Source organism: Takifugu flavidus, chromosome 14 (assembly GCF_003711565.1).
Source record: "Takifugu flavidus isolate HTHZ2018 chromosome 14, ASM371156v2, whole genome shotgun sequence".
Classification (NCBI taxonomy): Eukaryota; Metazoa; Chordata; class Actinopteri; order Tetraodontiformes; family Tetraodontidae; genus Takifugu; species Takifugu flavidus.
Window position 1 is genome coordinate 13,749,679 of NC_079533.1, and position 20,037 is coordinate 13,769,715.

At 45.7% G+C, this 20,037-nt stretch overlaps 1 protein-coding gene across 2 annotated transcripts in view; it reads right to left on the minus strand.

Moving 5' to 3' along the window:
• Nucleotides 1–5,243: 5,243 nt before the first annotated feature.
• The window catches only part of tmem132e (transmembrane protein 132E), a 188,506-nt gene continuing 173,712 nt past the window's right edge, over nt 5,244–20,037 (minus strand). For both annotated transcript variants that reach the window (XM_057055223.1, XM_057055222.1), the window contains exons 7-9: nt 19,519–19,798; nt 13,111–13,305; nt 5,244–9,142 (exon numbers count right to left, since the gene is read on the minus strand). In XM_057055223.1, coding sequence (XP_056911203.1) covers nt 8,072–9,142; nt 13,111–13,305; nt 19,519–19,798 — 1,546 coding nt within the window. In that variant the 3' untranslated portion in view covers nt 5,244–8,071. The remainder of the gene's footprint in view (nt 9,143–13,110; nt 13,306–19,518; nt 19,799–20,037) is intronic.

Here is a 20,037-nt window from a genome sequence, read left to right on the forward strand (position 1 = left end):
CTAGTTTTACTTTAGTTGAGCTGGTTTTAGTTCATCTCAAGCTCCAGCCCTTGATTCAAAATCCCATTTGGACCTGCTGTCAGATTTCTTTATTTTTCAGGTATTCAGCTAAAAACCATTGGCATTATGCCTCAATCTGCTGTGATAAAATTTAAGATTTCTCAAAAAAAAACAAAAAACAACCCCAAAAACCCCAAAACAAATGTATGGATACAAAATGTATGCTAAGAAAAGAAAAACACGTTTTCCACATGATCAATAACCAAGAGATGTTTCATGGGGAGGACAATTTTCCATGATCCGTGCTACTGAAATGTGGCCGCCTGTGAGGACTCACGTGCAGGAGCCTGCAGATCATGATGTGTTATTCTTCTGCATGGCTGAGCTTCTCTACATGATTGAGATGATTAATGTATGAAACATAACTTATGTAAAAACAAAACCTGGATGGTAACATGACGTGTTCTCGCAGGATGCAGGATGCCCATGAATCTGTTCTCTGACCTGGAAGTTGGATTAAACCTAATTTTACCTTGTTTGTTTAACCTTTCCTAGTGGAATGCAGCACCGCCACTGAACGTGGCATATCACCCCCTGCTGGCCACTAGTTAATTCCTACTGGGAAGAAAGAACCATTTTATTAGTTTTGTTTTTCAAATAAAACAGGCTACTGCTCAAATGCAGACGTTATAATTTCGGCATCGATAGACATTCGTGTGGACCTCCAGGTCAAGACAGAGGAGCTCTGAAGTCCAGGCTGAAACTGTCATCACTATTCCAAACATTCCCTCCACATCTGGGAATGTTTGTTAAGCAGGCTGTGGTTATTAAACTGTGCTTAAAAACAACAACACCAATGCTATAATCAAATATTATCTACAGAATGACTTTTTGCACATACTGTTAATAATGTTTTTCAGGTTATCAATTATTAATCTGCATTATTGAAGTTATACTGATTTTACAATAAAAAAACAAGTGTCAGACTTAAAAGGTTTCAGACAGTTTTTCTTTAATAAATCAGAACGCACAATGTTAAAACCTGACTTGTCTGGCACACACTGCCCCCAGTGTTGGGAGCGGGGAATTGCACCGTTGTTTTTGCTGTTGCCGATCATCCGTCCAGCAGAAACAACGCCACCCCACAACAGCGTGAGCTCAGGTGATGAAATGTGTTTGTTTGGCTACACTGAGCTGATGCACATGGACACGAAACACACCTCGAGGCTCTGAAGCTTCCTCCCAGGCCCCGCTGAGACGGCGGCAACCGACCGCAAAACACGCCAACACCTGCAGAGGCACATCTGGTTGTGACGGAAATCATAGTCTGATCAGAAGCAATTTTTTAAAAAGTGGGTTTTATAAATCGAGCAGGAAGGAGGGGGAGCCTGCAGGTACATCAAATAATTACTGAAAAGGTCCAGCAGTAGCTAAGACAGGCTCATGAAAAATTAAACTACCAGGACCAGCAAAGCCAGTGGTGTCCTCTTGGGTTCAAGGACCTCATATCAAAAAAAAAGAGGTCAAAATCCAAACACAGAACACTCGATTCAGCCTTATCGGAGAGGACAAGACTCTTATTCAGGATTTTTTTTTTTTACCGCACACATCATAAATCATGAATGCTCTTTTTTTGCCTCTCTGCTGCAACAGCACTGCAAGAACTTTCAGAGACACAAAAAGGTGTTTCCACCTGTATCGGTTACTAATTTAATTGTTAATGTATGAATTCTGGGATGGTCCTGAAGGTCGTACAGTAAAGGTTCATGGGATTCTTTCTGTGAATTTGTTTCCTGAATAAACAAAAGTTGTCATTTAATTCAGATAAATGTTGCCATGCTTTTTTTAGTTGTTGTTGCAATATTTGGATCTTCACAGCCACCGTAGGCCTGAAACAACTCCTCCAAAACCCTGAAACTCAAGGTCGAAGAGCAGAAAATGCTTACAAAGGAACACCTTGAGCCCCCATAAAACTTTAAGCTGCTGTCCTTCCACCAGGATGAATAATGGTTCCATTGTTCTTGGTTGCAGAGCCGTCTTGGCAGAGAGAACAACAAAACAAGACAGATTTATCTTAAAAACACCTGAGCCCCCGCTAACAACACTCAGTCTGCAGCAACGGTCCGCTCTGCTAGAAACAGAACAGGATGGATTTATTCCAGTCGGGCGGCGCGAGGACACTCTGAAACGCTGGCGTGGAGAGGTGAGGGATGCTGATTTGGACAGAGAAGCTGCAGGTATGCGATGCGGACCTGGCCGGGAGGCGTCAGCGTGCATCAGTGAGCGCAGCTTGTTTTTCCTGCTGCCTCCTCATTGGCAGGACTCCCCGCCGCTTCAATATTTACTCAACACACATTTGATTTTTCTCCCAAAGGCACAACAGCAGTGTGATGACATCACGTGTGGGTGCGACAGGCATGTTTTAACATCACTGTGTCAACAGCCCCCTCACATTGATTGTGGTAGGAGCTAATCCCCCCTCCTGTGTTGGCAGAATGAGGCCATAATGCTGATGACACAGGTTAAAATAAATCAGCCTGGCTAGCGTACTGTACCATCGGAGTCTGCTGTTGTTCTCTATGTTACAATGGGAACATTTTCCGTTCCTGCTTCGTGGTAGAATATCTCTCTCTGCCTGTGTGGTGGGTTCGGATGACGCTTGTAATGGTTCAAAACTTCACACGCACGCACAAGCTGATAATGCCTCATCACATCAGTCTGTCACACGCTGATGAGGGAGTCTGATTACCAAAGACTGGAGGCGGTGAAATGACTCTTTGGACCAGAACATGATGCTGTGACGCTACAGCTGAGCGAAGGTTCGGCATTTCAACTGGTTCCTCAACAAAATCGAACTTAAACCGCAGAACTGTGGATGTACGACGTCTTTGGAATCAATAAAAGAACCCGTTGGTCTGCTGAAAAGGGGGAGGAGATGAGAAAATCACTTACCTTCCACCAGGGGGCGCACTGTATCACTATGTATGTATGTACTGTGGGTACAGTTATTCCTCCTTTTCTTAACATTCCTTTCTTCAATTCATATCGGTTAGCATGTAACCATAGTGGTTGCTGTCCCACCGGCTCCAACAGAACTAGAGACCTACTCTGAGAGGCCTTTCACACCATCTGTGACAAAGAGAAGATCAATATCAGGAGTGGAAGGTCAGTGTTTCCAAAAGAATAATTGCAGTTTTAAAAGCTGCTGCTTTCCAGCTCAAGGAAATAAGACAAGGGACTCCTCGCTTTACCAGAGTTACAAAAAAGTACTTTTGAAGGGCTCCACTTTGTTTACTCCTGTTCACAGAGTTCTTTTGCCTGCTGAAACCTTTTTTCAGAGTGAAAACACAAGCGTGACTAATAATGTAACACTGGTGTATTGCAGAGACCAGGCTTAGCCACAGCATATACAAACTTCAATAATTACTCCTGCTTCTGCTTTGTGACATGTCAAACTGACTTTAGCGCACAGATGTCAGGATGCACTATCTGCGTCTCAACGTCAGTCTAGCAGAATTTCATTTTTATTGCTTTGAAAGATAACTCTGAAAGAACACTGGCGTGTTGGGAAGAAACTGTTTCAGGATTGATTTCCGGGAGAGAAGCTTTTAGCATTCTGATCAGCCTTTTTAGTGCTCATTAATTAGACAATTAGACTGATTAAAGCAACATTATCTTCAACGCTGCAACAAATGCACCTTTGAAAACAGCTCCGGACAATAAGGGAACATGCTGAGACTTGAAATTACCAGACATTTACCCCAGGGGGAGTATTTCACCCCTGATTGGTAATGACAATATCTGAGCTTTGGCGCAATTATAGGCACAAAATTAAATAAACCAATGAATAAACGCTGCAAAAAGGTCCACGGGCCACCATTACAAACTCTAGATCCACACTTTAACATTAATCTCAGTTAGATTGGATATTCGTAATTATGGAAATTCTCTATACAAAGCTGACCGGGTTTAGTTGGTACTGAAGAACTCAGATTTCTCAGAACTTTCCCTCCATGTGTGTCTCTAACCAGACCTCCAGTGAAGTATGAGCTACTCTCAAGGTGAAGCGCGCAGCGCGAGGTTCTCCAGCCAAGCGTGCGTTGCCTCACTGTTGCACTGCGGTCCGCTGAGGCAGCTGTCAGCGTGAAGCTCTTATCTCTGCCTCCTCTATGATAACTCTGTCCTTGCATGGCCGATGAAAAGCTCTGGAAGAAGCTTCCCGCTTTGATTCGGAGGTGCTGACACTGAATCCTGACATTTACTGTTGATGTTTTATGTAGTTAAAGCTATTTCTTCTGTCGGGCTCCGTTACAGCTTCTCTGGAAATATCCTGACGTGAGATCACAGTCTCCGCGAAGGGCCTGTTATCCGCTGGAATACAATGAAAACATCACGAACCACAAAAGTGGAAGCAGAAATACACCCACACCGACCGCTCTGACGCCTCCGTTTCCCATGTAGGCTTTGGTTTTTTTGTGTGGAGCTTTGATAATCTCGCAACAGTCCCGACTCTACCTGGGTTGATTTTTGCAGCTATGTTCTTTAGCTTCGGTGCGACATGTTGCGCAGTGGCAGAATCATCGGTCCATACTTCAAAAGAGGAACCAGCAATGATCAATCGATTAATCAATCACGCCACTGAAAAATGGGTGAGTTCCATTATTACTGATGATCTTTGACAGCGAACAAAGACCAAACGTCTGCAACATAGCATTTTCTGGTTTCGCTCCTGGAGGTCAGATGATCCCGGCTTGGTTCTCAGCTGTGGCGGGGGGCCGGTGATGTGCTGCAGGCTGCGTACATCACCTCTCTCAGCAGGACCTGCGTTTGATGAACGTGTGGAAAGTCTTTGTAGACTCTTGCGCGGTGGGTGATGCGGGGCAGAGATCCTGGAATTTCAAACACCGACTGGAATAAAAGCAAACAGGCCAGCGGGAACAAACGGTCAGTTGATGCAGAATGAAGTCCTCCCTCCTTGTTTGATTCCCAACACCACCTTCCCACAACTTCTTAAATATCACTGCCCAATCAGCCACGGATTTTGTTTTCAGGCTGCTGAAAGATGGGAGAATTGGACTGCAGCGGCGTCCTGAGTGGAAAATGTTCCAGGGTCATTAATAACATAAAAAGTTGCAGGAACTTTCAGTTGGACCAGGAACCTTTATGCTGCTTCCCACAAGAACACAGTCCCTTCTGGGATTCGGGAACTCTAAAGCTGAGAAGAAGACAAAAATGACGCAGCGTTGTGAGTGTATTTGATTTTCTTTAGTACTTTACATATAACAGGAAAATACAAGGGTTTGTTTTCAGTAGAATACAGGAAATTCATCAGTGCGCTGTACATTAATGTATTGTTGTGAGCGTGGCAGTAGAGCGGCGCCGTGCACGTCAGGGCACGGTTTTCCACGCAGGGAGGGGCAGAAAGGTACAATTCACGATGTTGAATTACATGTCATATGAAAACTACGCTTCTATTAGCAGCTCGAAGAAAATACAGAGTGAGCCACGTGTGCACCGTCACCAAAGCAGCATTACAAAGAAAGAAAATGCACGGAGGGAAGCAGGACGCTGTGGCAATGAGAAAAACTGAAATGGTAAATATATTTACATAGCGTACCACCGATTGGATGTAGAAAAGGAAATGAGCACAAAAAACCCCCATAGCTGCTATTAAAAATCCTCTTTTGTTACAGTGTTGTGGTGGTGTTAGCCTGGCCATGCTAATGCTAAACAGACAGGTTCAGGTAAGAATCCTACATTCATCCTGAGAGTTTAAAGTCATGTCTGATGCACTCGTGCTCGTTAATAACCTGTTCCTCTTAAAGGGACGGGACACTCTGGCAATGTTCTTCATTGTCCATGCTCAGTTTGCATTTTCTTTTCTTAAAATCATGATAAAAAGCACTTTTAAGAGTACAGTGACGTTCACTCCCTCTGTAGGAGAAAAACAGGATTTTTTGACTTTACTGTCCCCCCCTTTTACTGTCCTCCCCCTTTAAGACAAATTCTGGACTGACTGATGTTACATTGATGATGATGATGACCTGGATGATTTCAACATGCAAAGAAACACTTTAAATCAGGAGTCGTCAACTTATCGCATCCATTAACGTGATAGAAGTGGTCAAAGGACAATAATGCATTTGAATGTAAATCAAGAAATAGGCCATTTTAAAAACTATTTATGGTCGGGCGATACTTTAGGAAGTGTTGTCTGAATCAAAGAGTTAGATCTGTCAGAGGTGTCAAGATAAGTCACGATTGGCCACAATGATCCCGATACAGAGTTCTTAAAAGACTGAGTGACCTTTCATATTGAGAGAGAGACATAGAGAGGGAGAGAGAGAGAGATAGTAACTAAAAATTCATCAGTCCAACAACTTTAAAAAAAAAACCCCAAAAAAACCCCGAGCCCTTAGATGCAGTGAAGGAAAGTGAGACGGAAACTAATTTTCCAGCTCTTGGTTGCTTTTAGGAGTCCTGGAAAAAAAACGACGCGTTTCATGAGAGATAAGAGTGAATGACATCACGGTTGAGGAGTGACCTGCTAGCAAACACGCTGACGCTAGCGCTGCCATCACTGCGCCTGTCTGAGGCGAAATTGAGTGTCACTCGTAACACAGAGCTGGAGCTCAACATCTTCTGTCTGCGCCCTCCTGACATGTGAACACACTGGAAAAAAAAGACCTATGCATCTAAAAGCGAGTGTTTCAGCTACAGCAGGTGGCTACGCCTGACACGCACAGCGTCGTGTAGAATTAACGTGTTTTTTCAGTGTTTGACGTCTACAGAGTACTTAGAGCTGCTGTTTTTTTGTTTTACCAAAGGAACGAAGAAGCAAAGAAATAGAGTTTACGAGAAGGGAAATGAAGGATCAAATTAAAGTCCCAATGTTCCCCAGTTAGAGGTGATAGAAGCTTGTTAAGAAGCGAATGGTCACCACAGGGAACCGCACAAGACAAATAAATAAGTAAAACCAGCTGCTTCTGTCCTAGTGCGAGACGCTCGAGTATTTACATACGTGCCGTCGTCTGCATGTGTGTAGGCCTGACATGCGTGTGCAGCATGGTAACATACGTGTTTGTGCATGAATGGTTATATAATCACAGTACCAATATTCACAAATTTAGAAATCAAAGGGGAGGGGGGTGATTGTGCCTCATGATTCTCTTTCATGCAAAAGAACGTCGTTTCCTCACGACACACAAGCGCTTTTCTATTTATACGTCATGCTGAGAGCAGCTGCTGCATCATCAGGCCGCCGCCACAGTCCTGGAACCAATCGCTTGAAATATCAACACTGGGGGGAAAAGGAGGAAGCGGATTTAAATTTGGATTTTGCCGTTTTTACTCCAATTTTTCCACGAATGTTCAAGAATCCTTTAATCGGTTCCAGACAGGATTTATTGGGCTGTATCTGCACTGATATCTATCAATATATTGATATTTGTCTCAACACGGCTTCACCGTCTCCGTGAGCACGTGCGCGCTGATATAGGAGGTGACCTGTGACCTTTTTCGAAATAAGGCATTTGATTTGTTGGGGAGGAAAAGTCGCAAATGTAGAAAACAACGACGATGAGTACAAATCATGGATGTGCCGCACCAACAACAACAACAACAATGAAGTTAAAAAGAACGACTCTTCCTACTTTGGCAAAAAACAAAACGAGTTCCGTAACGTAGCTTTCGTGAGAGTCTCGAGAGTTTTTTTCACCGAAGGCCTCTTATGTTTGGAGTAGGTACAGTACTGCAGGATCCACCTGAGCCTCGTCCACAAGTCCCCCAAACAGAACCGGTGCTGCCGTGGGCTCAGCTTCGCAGCGTCCCCTCGAGCCAAGATTTACGGATTCCCCGAGAGTTTTGAGACCCTCTGGTCAAGTCTTTGGCTTCCCCGCCTGGTCTCCTCCCGTGTGAGCGAGTATGACGTTACAGCACTGTGCAAACTAAATAGAACACACCCTAACCAAAGCAACAGTTGGCCTTTTAGTCAGTGAATCGTTATCTTCACTTAGGTGAAAAAGAGAAAAATAGAAAGGAACATATCTTCAGAAAGCCCGGAAGGACGATCTCAGGCTATTTCTTTTATTCTGCGCATGTAATCGTGCAGTTCTTCTGGGTCTTGAAAGCCCATATCCTGGCAAACCCACTGAATGTCCTCCTCATCCGCTATGGGGATGGAGTTGTAGGGCAGCTCCTCGGTGGGGAGGGTGGTAAAGGTGGTGAACTTCACTCTCTTGCGCTTGGAGGTGGGCGAGCTGGCGTCCTCGCCGTTCTCCTTGGTGGAGCCACCGGAGCTGCCGTCACCCCGCCCGTGTACCTGGCTCTGCACGCTTGTCTGGGAACTCCCGCTGCTGTGGTGGTCCCCGTGGCAACAAGTCTGTACCCCCTCTAAAGGGTTGCCGGGGCTCTCCACCTGGTGTGGCGACAGCTCACACTGGGCCCTCAGAGGCTGACCGTTCCCCAGAAACACCCAGTGGTGGGAGTGATCCATGTTGGCCTGACCTTCTGGCGGGATCCTCTTGTGTCGATACTTCAGCACAAAGACAATGCAGTTGATGAGGAAGACCAGAATGGCCAGGCAGAAGACCCCCAGCAGGGCGTACATGCCGATCTCAAGGTCGGTCATGTTGCGCCGCGAATGCACCAAGTCCTCTTCCTCCTCTTCGTCGCTCTCGGTCGGCAGCTCCTGGTTGCTGATAGTGGGGAAGTTGGTGTAGTCGATGGGAACGCTGGCAGGCTGCTCATTGGACGTTTCGTAAATTCTTCCACTGATGTTCGGATCAAACATCGGCCGCCTGGTGATCGGCGCCAGCTCCGTCTCGCTCTCCGTGGTCACCTCTTCTTCGGAGTCTTCCTCCGGGCCGAAGCGGACCTTGATGTAGACGGCGGCGGAGGCAATGACGCTTTTGCGTTTGGTCTTCTGGCACGTCTCACAGATGGTCATCTCCACACGTACCAGCTCACCAGCGCCCTCCCCTTCTGCCACCACCACGGGCCAGCGCTGCTGCGGCTCCTGGGACACCGACGCCACTTTGTCGTCCAGCGTGGAGGCGTTGAGGTTGTAGTCTTTGGGATCAAAGTAGGTCAGCGTGGCGGCCGTGTTGTCACTGAAAAGCATCCAGATGGACAAACTGGCCTCCTGCCGAAAGAGAAGAAGAAAGAGGCTTGGAGTTGAATACAAATAGACACAGTTCCAAGAAATTATAACAACACTTTGTTTTCACAGGTTTTAATGAATTTCCTGTGGCCAGAATCAAGCTACTAATGTTTGAATAAATGCAGAAAATCAATAAGACAGCACTTTTCATTTCGGCCACACTGACTGCATTAGGTTTTAAGCTGCAGAGACGCAGGTGCTGTCGTGGCGAAAGAAGAGCTGTGACTTCGATTTAGAGGGAGACCTCGGTCCAGAACCCACAGCTACGCTAATCAGCAACACCAGCAATGAGCCTGTAAACGAGCTTTCTCTGAAGGCTCAGCCTGAGATACAGTGAGCAGCTACTGTGGTTCGGGACCATCACATCGACTAAGGACTCCATCCGGTTCTGGAGAACCTTAAGCCGTTTTCCCACCGGTCAAAACCCCATTTAAACTTGTTTGCTAGTGCGAGCGTATAAAAATCTTCACTTAGACCCTGGATGTTTAACCCTGCAGTTGACCCGCGTTTTCATCAGCTGATCCTCCAACGAGATTCTACAGCTGCTGTAGAATCTCGTTGGAGGTTGAGAAACGACCTGGTCGATAACCAAACAGGAAACACCTTCATGGTTTCTTTTCACCCGCATGGAAATTTCCCCCCTTCTTAAGGTGCAACAATGGCACAATTCCAAGGTAGGAAAGCTATTTTTTAATCCCTCTTGTTGCTTCTTGTTACATCAGGTACATCACGGCATTAATCACGTCGCACCGTGAATGTCGCCAAATGCTAACTTCGTTTGCCCGCTGATGTTGATGTGAAAGAGGTACTAGTGTCATCCCAAAGGATCTGGGGAGAAGATGGTTTAGTCCTGCGAAACCTCAAGTTGCTGAGTAGATCTTCTGGTATCATCTACAACTTTTGCCTGAAGAAATTGAGACATTTCTGAAACTCTGAGCCAAACATGGTCTTTCCTGCCTGTTTGATGATCAGACAGAAAAGACACAAGAAGCTGTTTAAACATTTTGGAATGTGATTGTTTGATGCTTCCTCCAAACCAACAACACAAGCCAAGGTCATATCAAAGAGCCCCCCCACTAAAGATGATCTAAACATCTCAGATCTTTCACAGTGTTGGTCATCAGGAGAAAATCCCACCAGAGCCGACTAAAGCTATGGACCCAGTCCAGCCCACTGATCTCAGCCAGAGCGTGTTCAGTAGCCTCAGCTCCTTCCAGACCTCAACAGACGGGTCGCTTCTGCATGAAAACACGGCGGCGACCACTGACGAAGGCTACAACAGACGGGCCCGTTTAAAAAAAACCAAAACCTGTGAAGCTCCAACACAATCCAGGAGATGTTGTAACATCTGCAGGATGCTTACTAAAATAAACCAGACCTTCCCAGAAACAACGTAACCTTCTACGATTCCACATGACCCCCCTTAACAACCTGCTGACGATGAAAATACGAAGCAGGTTAAACCTCCTGCAGGCTCGTTTCCCAACCTTGGCGAGTTGTTGAAACTCTGCTCCATGAAACAGTTTCTGGCTCCGTCAGGGCAATAATCCCTTTGGCCTGACTGGGCTCATCGTTACGATGACGATCCACCACAAAATCTCTGTCATCTCAGCACGACCGAGGGAAGATGGGAGCTTTGATACGCATGATTTGAATAATGAATGGAATCTGGCATTTTGATGAGCCAACGCTGCTAAGACAAAGGCTGGTGCAGGAGCAAAGCCAAAAGAATTACCCTCTAAATATGCACCAAACGCAACATTTATGCTAACGCTGGATTTTTCTATGCCAGTAAAGCACCGGGGTAGTGAGGGTCGTTACATGTAGAGTTAATACAATACGGGAAATACATAAAATCAGACTAATCAAGCTACCTGACTGATTTTACCACTTTCTGTGATTTGTGCTTTACGGTATTGGGCACACATTTGGATGTAAACTGCACATAAACAGCTTGGATCATAAAATATGTATAAAAGCAGTCCCTGGGAAGAAAATAATACGAGACATTTGCAGCCAGTTGTGTTGCACTAAAACTATCCATATTCACAAATACCCTACCGCGCTCCTCCTTTGAGCCGTAACAGTAAATCGTGCCAGGTTGAGGAGGACAGGGAAGTTTGTCAAAGGGAAGAGAGAGAGAGATGTGATGAGACCTTGATCGTCCAACTATCCCCATCCAAACTTTATGCACTCATTCGTTTCTGCAGTAATGGAGAGCAGTTACAAAGTTTTCCTGCAAAACAGATTCAAATGGCTTGAAATGGCTCCAAGAGTCCTGCCCTAGCTTCGCCGGCAGAGGAATTGGCTGCCTTTTACGGCCCGGCCTTGGAGAGCACTCAGGACAATACATTACAGTAATTAAATTTCAAGGTGGCCAAGAAGCAGAAAGCAAGAGAAATTGCAATTTAATGTTGGCTTCTGTGAGAGGACTGATGTTTGATGGGCTTGTCATAGCATTTTTAGCCACCTTGAGGCCAGCGAAAGGGCTCATACATGTTGGCATCTCTGTCTTTTTGCAGACTTTCACTGATCTACACCCCCAACGACAACAACTAATGACTGATATCGACTCTGCTAGGCAAAAACAACGGCTGAAGGAATTAAGCCGAAGGGGCAAAACAGTTTTGGCTAGCACGTTTTGTTCTGCTAAGCTAATCTTATTTTAAGAAGAGGTATCTAACTTTGGATTTACGTCATGTCTCAGCAGAAGAACAAGACAAATTCAAAACCTATTACACAATCCTTCTGCTATACTCAGACTTTTTAGCACTGGTGGGACGCATCTATATTTTTACATAGAATTGAATAAAAGCCCACAGGATGATAAACGACCGACCTTTAAACGAGCCAGTTTGTTAATTATTATTATTGAAGTAATGAATAACCCCCCCCACCCCCAAAAAAGGCATCCACCTGAGAATCTGCCTTTGATGGCTTCAATTTCATTAGCTGTAAATGAATCAAGCTAGCTCCTACGTTTGCAGACTAAGGTCACAGGAAGCTGGCGGCCGCTCACAAACATCTTGAAAAGTAAAATCAAAACCTCAGAAATTTCAGAGCGTGCCAGGAGTTAGTGCTTCGTCTGCAGCCGGCGATAAGACGCCAGCGAGGATGCTTATTACCGCGCTGGAGCCGCCTTTATCCAGCGTCCTTGTTAACAATTCCGGCCGCAGCTTAAAAGATTTGGTCTTTACATCATTTTAGAACTCTGAAGTGAAACTACGGGCTGCCAGTGAAGGGATTTGCAGATAAACTTAATTTTAGCACAAATAAATTCAATTTGAGGGGGCTGCTGACCCTTCCGATCAGATGTGCTGCCTTTTTCTAGTTTCATTTACTCTCTTCACTTTGAGTGATGAGGTTCTCTCTTCAAGTATCACGACCCTTTTTCCCTGAGATGATCTCCAGATGTTCCTGTGAGCTGCTTCTAAAGAGGCCTCAGCTCATGTGGAAACCGATCACTTCCTCTCTGTCAGGCAGCCTCTGGTGGACGAGCGGCTGATCCGCCTGGGCGGGCTTCATCCCCCCTCACTGGAGGCTGATCAGAACCAGTGTTCTCTCCTCTCTCCATATTCATGAACACTGGCCCCCTGTGTGTCTCAGTCTCACACACTAACATGTGTAAGTTACAGAGTTTGGTCGCTGCAGATTTACGCGCAGCTGTTTGACCTGAAACTGGTCAATAAAAAAACTAAACGAACAGCACAAACTTGGCTAATGGTGCCGTCCGTCACCTGCTGACCCCCCCACCACCTTTTTAATGCCGAGAGCGATCAATACGGAGCAGTTTTGGCAATGAAACACAAACATAACCAATGAAACTCTAAAACGTGAGGAAGGACTGATGGACCCTCCTCTTAAGGACCTGAGCGATGCTAAGAAACAGGACAGGATTTCGCACTTGCGCCGTTTCCCTGATCAATCCGGCTCATCGCGCCACACTCTACCTGTTTGGGGGCAGTCAGGGTCTGGACTCCGGTCGCCTTGGCCACGATTGTGTGGCTGTTGCCGGGGCTGGGATGCAGGGTCAGGGTCAAGCCAGAGATGGCGCTGACGCGCATCTCCGTGATGGAAACCTTGTCGTCCGTGACCGAGAACGCCGATTCTCCCAACACCGCGTCCATGGCCAGTGGGGACTCCACCTGCGGAGACAAGAGCGGGTTTTCTTTTTATTTTATCGCTCCGCCACATGACAGAGGGGTGCCGTTTAAGGAGAACAGCTTTATTGTCTTTCTGAAGCTCATAAAAGCCGTGACAGGCCAATTTCAGACTGAAGTGCTTGGTGCTAGTGTTTGTTCCACTGGACGTGCGTGTCAATACCTCTCCGTCAGTCACAGAGTACCAACGCACAAAAAGATAGAAGCCATCAGACAACAGGCGGCGGCCGCCGCTGTTAACGGAGGCACTTCGCTCCCATCAAAGTGACATCACAGCCGAAGCCCGTCTGGCCTCCTCCGCCAGGTTTTTGTGAGGGAGCCTGAACCCGTTTCACAGAGCGACCTGCGATCAGCCGGGACTTGAACAAAGCGAAGCGGCGTCGCCTCGATGGAGAAACATCTTTCACCTTCATCTTCAGCATTTTACGACATCAAACCGGGCCAGAGCCGTCCAGGGTTCGGCGCTCAGAGAGGCCGGGCCTATCGCATCGCGGCTAAAGCCTTGAAACTGCAAGTCAACATCTCTGACTTTGTGGTTTCGTATTCTTGTTTTTCAATCCACTTCATGATGCCAGGAGAGCCGCAAATAAATCCTTTTATTCGAAACCGCCGTCCCGCTGATGATTTCTACGCCGCTTTGTCAGAAAAGGATTTTTTTCACCTCATTCCGGGCTCAGTTTCTCATGATTTGGTGCACTACTTTGTCATCTAACCTGCCACAGTGATGCAATTCATTTTGGGCCAAATCATCCCCAGAAAGAGAAGCATCTGCAGGTGTCTGATCTTTTTTTTTTTTTTTTGGAGATCCTACAGTTCCAGTTGTGTTCAGAATCTGAAATCCCCTCATTAAAGCAGAAACACTCAATCTTCAGAATGCAGAAGCCTGCCAATCGTTTCATTAAAGCCTCTGTAGCTCTTAGATTTGAAGTGAATATTCTCCTTCTGAAAAACCTCCATGCTGTTTACAGACAGCTAATCTGTCTTGAAGATTCGGCCATGTTTAGCGGCTGAAATTACAGCTTTTTCTGTCTCACCACCTTAATTCCAGAGACTTGATGACTCTCTGGCTTCTGTGTAACCTGTTCAGGGAATCTTATTTTGATGTAATCTCAAACCGAGCTCTGAAAGAAACTCACATCTATTTCACAAATTATAGTGATTCACAGCAAAACGCAGCTCAAAAGGCACAAGCAAAAACGAAGAGAGCGTTCACCTTCAACCATTAAACCATTAGAGCTGTGAATTATCAGTTAAACACCACTGTTGTTTTTCCACATAATTCAGCGCGGCAACATAAAAATGGGTAAAAGCTTTGTTGAAATGTGTATTTTTCTTTAAGGTAAACGTTAGCTTTGGGCGAACAGATGTCACCTCAACAGAAATTATTTAAGGAGTCGTGGTTCTTACAATTCAATAATAAAAAAAATAAAAAATAAAAGAAAACAGGTGCCATCCTGTTTTTGCAAAGCTAACTGAGCAAGCTACTGTAACACAAGCTAACACCAATGGCAGCACAGATGGGAATTGAGGCTAAAACTATTAGCAAAGGACACGTTAACATAACAATTAAAAGCTGGATAAACTATATCCTGAGTGGGTTTGATCTTCTTTAGTTTCATAGGCTCCAAAAAACAAATAAATAAACACATTAACCAGGATTTTGTTATTGTTTATGCTGTTTCAACACAGCTATTGCAGTTTGAATTCTCACCAACAGGTGTCACCAAATGTGACACAATGGACCAGAAAGGTTTGTTGAACCCTTCCAATCATTAACTGGTTTAAAACAGGTGCAAATAAAGAATATTTAAAACCAAGTGAGATGTTAAATGGGTTGAATTCAATCGAAACCACTTCAACATTAAAATAGAAATAAGCCAAAAAAAAGTCTCTGCACTGCTCTTCTGATCCTCTCGATCTATACTCTGACATTCAATTTTGACTTGAAATGGAATCATTTATGCTACGTTTGCACTGCTGCATCTTCTCATTTATGATGCTTCACTGGAAGCAATAATCTGAGACAGAGAGATGGGGGAGGAAGGGGGGAGAGAGAGATGGGAGAGAGAGAGAGAAGGGGAGAGAGAGATGGAGAGAGAGATGGGAGAGAGAAAGAGAAGGGGAGAGAGATAGGACAGCGAGATTTCTGAAACTTTGATTTCCGTGTTTCCACTGAAGGGTCATTTGGACATGAGCTTCAAAATCCTCCCCAAATTCGCCCAAAGGAAAAAAAACCTTTTCGCGGAATTTAAGAGGTTTTTCCTTATGCTTCCATTTACCAATTTTTTTGTTTTGTGCCATGTAGATTTTGCACATTTCCAAGGCTGATGGAAACCCAGATACAGACGGACGGATGGACGGACGGACATAGACAGAGAGGGAGAGAAGTGGTGGACCCCCCCTCTGCAGATACTGCGCCATTGCATCACTGTTTAGAAGCTACGACGATAAAATTCTTGAAAACTTCACAAACAGAAACGAAGCTGCTCTCGCGAGCGCTTGAAGGCGAAGCGCAGCAGAGAATCAGTCGGGTTCCACGTGCACGTTGTTCTGAGGTGATGGATTAATGTGCCAGAAACAAGTCACGCTTCATATGCAGTCACACACACACACACACACACACACACACACACACACACACACACACACACACACACACACACACACACACACGGTAAAGATTTGAGGTTTTCATGGGGGCATTTTGAAGGACCTGATTTTTTCTGATCCAACAGAAACGTTTGCATCAGCTGGAATGTGAATATTTTTTCTGCAGATCACTGTTGGAGCGGGGTCGGCTCACACTCATTTTTAAAAATCGTGAGGGAGAAGGCTCACACTCATTTTTAAAAATCGTGAGGGAGAAGCCAACAAAAGCCAGCTTCGGGATCGGGAAGCCAGCCGAGGTCAGGCGGAGTTCTCCTCCGCCAGTGAACACTTTTACTTCTCATCGATTTTCAGCTGTTTCACCTGATATTTTCACAGGCCAATTAAAGTGACCAAAAACCAACCAAACGTTATGGAAATCAATGTCGGCAAATATGTTCAAATGTCAAAAAAAACCTTTCAGAGAAACACGACTTCCATCGATCGTCTCTGCTGAAAAATTCAAAAGACCACAGCAACGAGGCGGGAGCTGAGGACACGCCCTTGTCCTTTAGCTGTCTGGGACAAAATGACAAAAGCTGAGCACAAAACAAAATATCATCAGCCTTTGAAGCTCTCCTCAACTTATGAAGCTGCTGCGTCACAAAGACACGAAGACACAGAGAGAAGAAGACACAGAGACAAGAAGACACAGAGACAAGAAGACAGAGAGACAAGAAGACACAGAGATAAGAAGACACGTTAGTGATCGAACTAGTGGGGAGTAAATTCAAACTGGTGTCATCAGTCCATGACCTCATTTCACTGGTGTTTCAGCAAACAGGATCAATGATGAGGAAGCAATCAGCAGACTGACACACACACACACAACACACACACACACACAGGCTCATATTACCCAGATGCCACAGCAGATTATTTCCTCCTGTTTGACGCTACAGTGGTGGAGCTTCTGCGGGATTTCAGGTGAGGGTTCCTTCATGCACGCTGGAGAACTTGGACTGAAATACACCTGAGGGAACCACAGTTCGTCTCCAAGGCAACGGAGCAAACAAGAACACTCTGGACTCTTTAATTTCAGGCGGTCAGAGCAACAATGAAGAACGACTGAACTTATTTCACGTGAGCTACCAGCACAGCAGTCAGGATCAGGATGGGGGACATCTGACGTGTCCAATGACATCTTTCCCTCAATAATCCAACGTGTAATATGATAGACTGATGACAGGACGTGTTGGCTCGCCGTCAGAGAGAGACGGCTTTGCTGACCTCACTGGCAGAAGCCTTTGAGGAAATCTACAACATCTGATCTGGTTTATTTCTAGTAAATCTGGTGTGGAGCCGTCGAGGGAGCCCTTAGCTCGCGCGAGGAGGCGCGCGGCTGCATTTTGCATTTCCTCTGTTGCTGTATAATTAATTGCCTAGAAAATCAGCGGGAAGGTGCGAGAGGAGATCCGAGGCGGTGTGATCACTTTACTCTCGTTGTGTCTTACATCTGTATTTCATCAGTTTGGCCTCCTGGAAGTGAAGCGCTGGTGTGTTTTCCTGAAAGAGGCAGGAAGAGACGTCTTGTTCTTCGTCGGCGTTAATTACGCTGATGGAAGCGGGATGAAAAACGAACGTTACTGCTGCAAGGAGGCAGATGGAGCTTGGAGGAGCTACATTTACAGCTGACCCTGAAATATGAAGCATTGTTTGATCTACAGACTCCTCCGGACTAATAACCGGGCAGCGCCCACAGTTTAGTTCCTTCATCTCATGGTTCCTTCTGATTCTCTCGTCGCAAATTAGGCAAAACTTACAAATAAGTTGGGTTAAGATGAGAGAAGTTTCATAGGTGACCTTTTCTTCGTTAAAATTCAGTTTGCAGTCCAAGTCCAGTAAAGATGGCTCCCGGTGTCTCCGCTTCCTCTCACATGCCTGGCAACATTCAACAGCAGGTGGAGGAAGCGAGCCGTGACCTGTGACCCCGTGACCTTTGACCCCGTGACCTTTGACCTGATACTATCGGCTGACAGCAGCTCGGGACATTTCCTGGCTACGACTCCTCTCCAATACAAATCAAGGCTAAAATAATTGACCAGATTATTGATCAGATAAATCAGCACCTCATCAGTCTCTATTTTCAACTTCATTTATCTGAACGTTATTTATTGTTTGTCACAAACCAGATGGTCTCCTGTGCTTTACAGAAACCCCTGAGCTAGGTGCATTTGCGCACCTTTGGAGTGTTGTCTTCCTGGTGACGGTTCAGGATTCTGCAGATTTGCATCTTCAGAGCAGAGTGAATGTTTTGTGGAGATTAATGATAATCTCCTATCAGAGAAAGTGGCGTGAATTCCACCCAAGTCTCAGCAGGAAGCAGATTTTGTCCTGTATTCTCTGATTAAGCCTCCCAGCGCCCACCAGGTTTGGGGAATCTTTAAACATTCGAGGTCCAGCCTATAAAAAGGTCTCCTTAACGGTTCAACTGTGTGACAGCTGCGCCGCTGAACTGTTTTTTTCTTTCAGTTTATACATATACTAATAAAAAAAATCGTGGTAAGGTTCAAAGTCAAGCATCGGATTGTCAAAAGAAAGGCAGAAATATTACGAAGTGGACAAAAGATGCTACTTTTATTCATATTCATGAGCTGCAGGACAATTTGAAAGCATCGCCCAAGTCTCAAAGACGGCCATTGTTGAGCACCAGACTGCTCGTTTCCAGGAAAATCAACATAATAATTCCACTGTTGAGAGTAAAATTGACTCTGCGAAATGGAAATCTCCCACTGGAACTTCTCCTCCACGTGCTCCGGCAGCCAGGGATAAAGCAAGCGGATCCTGCAGAGATCTCATTTCGGCTTTAAAATGAAACCCGCAAAGGACGAGAGCGCGTCTGAGTGGAGGTTTATTCCAGCCTCAGTAGATCAGAGTGACCGGCGATCGCACAGTAATGATGTCACGCTGGTATCTGTGAGACAGATCCATCACCGGGATCTGTAATAAAGCCGTTCCACTGATCATCTCTGGGCCTTATATTTATTTATTTATTTATTTACCATTTGTGGGTGTCAGTGTGGCACATTACATCTGCTGGTAAATTGATGTCTAATTATTCATACCCTTCAGCAGATTGCAGATGATCTATTACTCATTTAACATGATGGATCGCCGACTTCTATCTTTCTCCCCAATTTTGCCAACATCAACGCATCCATCAGGCTGCTATTATTGTCCCCTGTCAGGCTCAAACTGTGATGTTTCACGGCGATCAAAACTCTCATCAGCCATTACGTCCCGCAGCCCCCCCATAAATGACCGGCGACAGCCTCTGTAAATCACTGCTGGGAAGGGGGGGCATCGTTGGACGGAGGTTTCTGAAGCCGTCCCCGCTGACACATTTAGATACGCTTCACGTCGGCGGCCGTTTGGACCTTTTAAGAGCCGCGTTTTTGCCGACAGAGGTTTCAGTTTTACAGCAGCTGATCGGTTTTAAACAAAGGAGCTCGGGAAAAGCTGCCGTAGGACGGAAGAGCGATCCAAGCGCTCCAGCTTCATCCAGACACACGTCGGTTTCATCATAAACCACTTCCCATAGAGTCAGCTTACCTTCAGTACTGTGGATCCCAGTTCCAGGCCCACTAGGATGGTTCTGTCCACCAGCTCTGCTATTCTGGGGTCAGCCACTTTCAGGAAGTCTTGGACCAGGTCTGTGACGTCCACCTGCCAGTCGGGGCCCAGCATGGTGATGACCTGATCGGTGCCCTCGGTGGAGGTGGTGTGGAACTGGGTCAGCACCTTGACCAGCGCCCGCTGGTACTGCAGGGTGCATCCGCGGCTCACGCGGCGCTCCTCGTCCTCGTCGTCTGCGTCGCTGTCCCTGGTGCTCCTGGGATGGACAGAAGAGAGGACCATTGAAGGACAACTGGATTTTTTAAAAACAATGTAGCATTTCCAGCTGTTTTAATCCACATGAGCAGGATCTTCTTCAGATATCGGTGCTTTCAACACATTTGAAGCATGACTATGAGCTTCTCCACCCTTTTATCTATACACCTGTCAACCATGTAAATTAGCAACACATTCACTTTTGATGCCTCAATATTAGCTTTGATGCTAAAGAGCCAC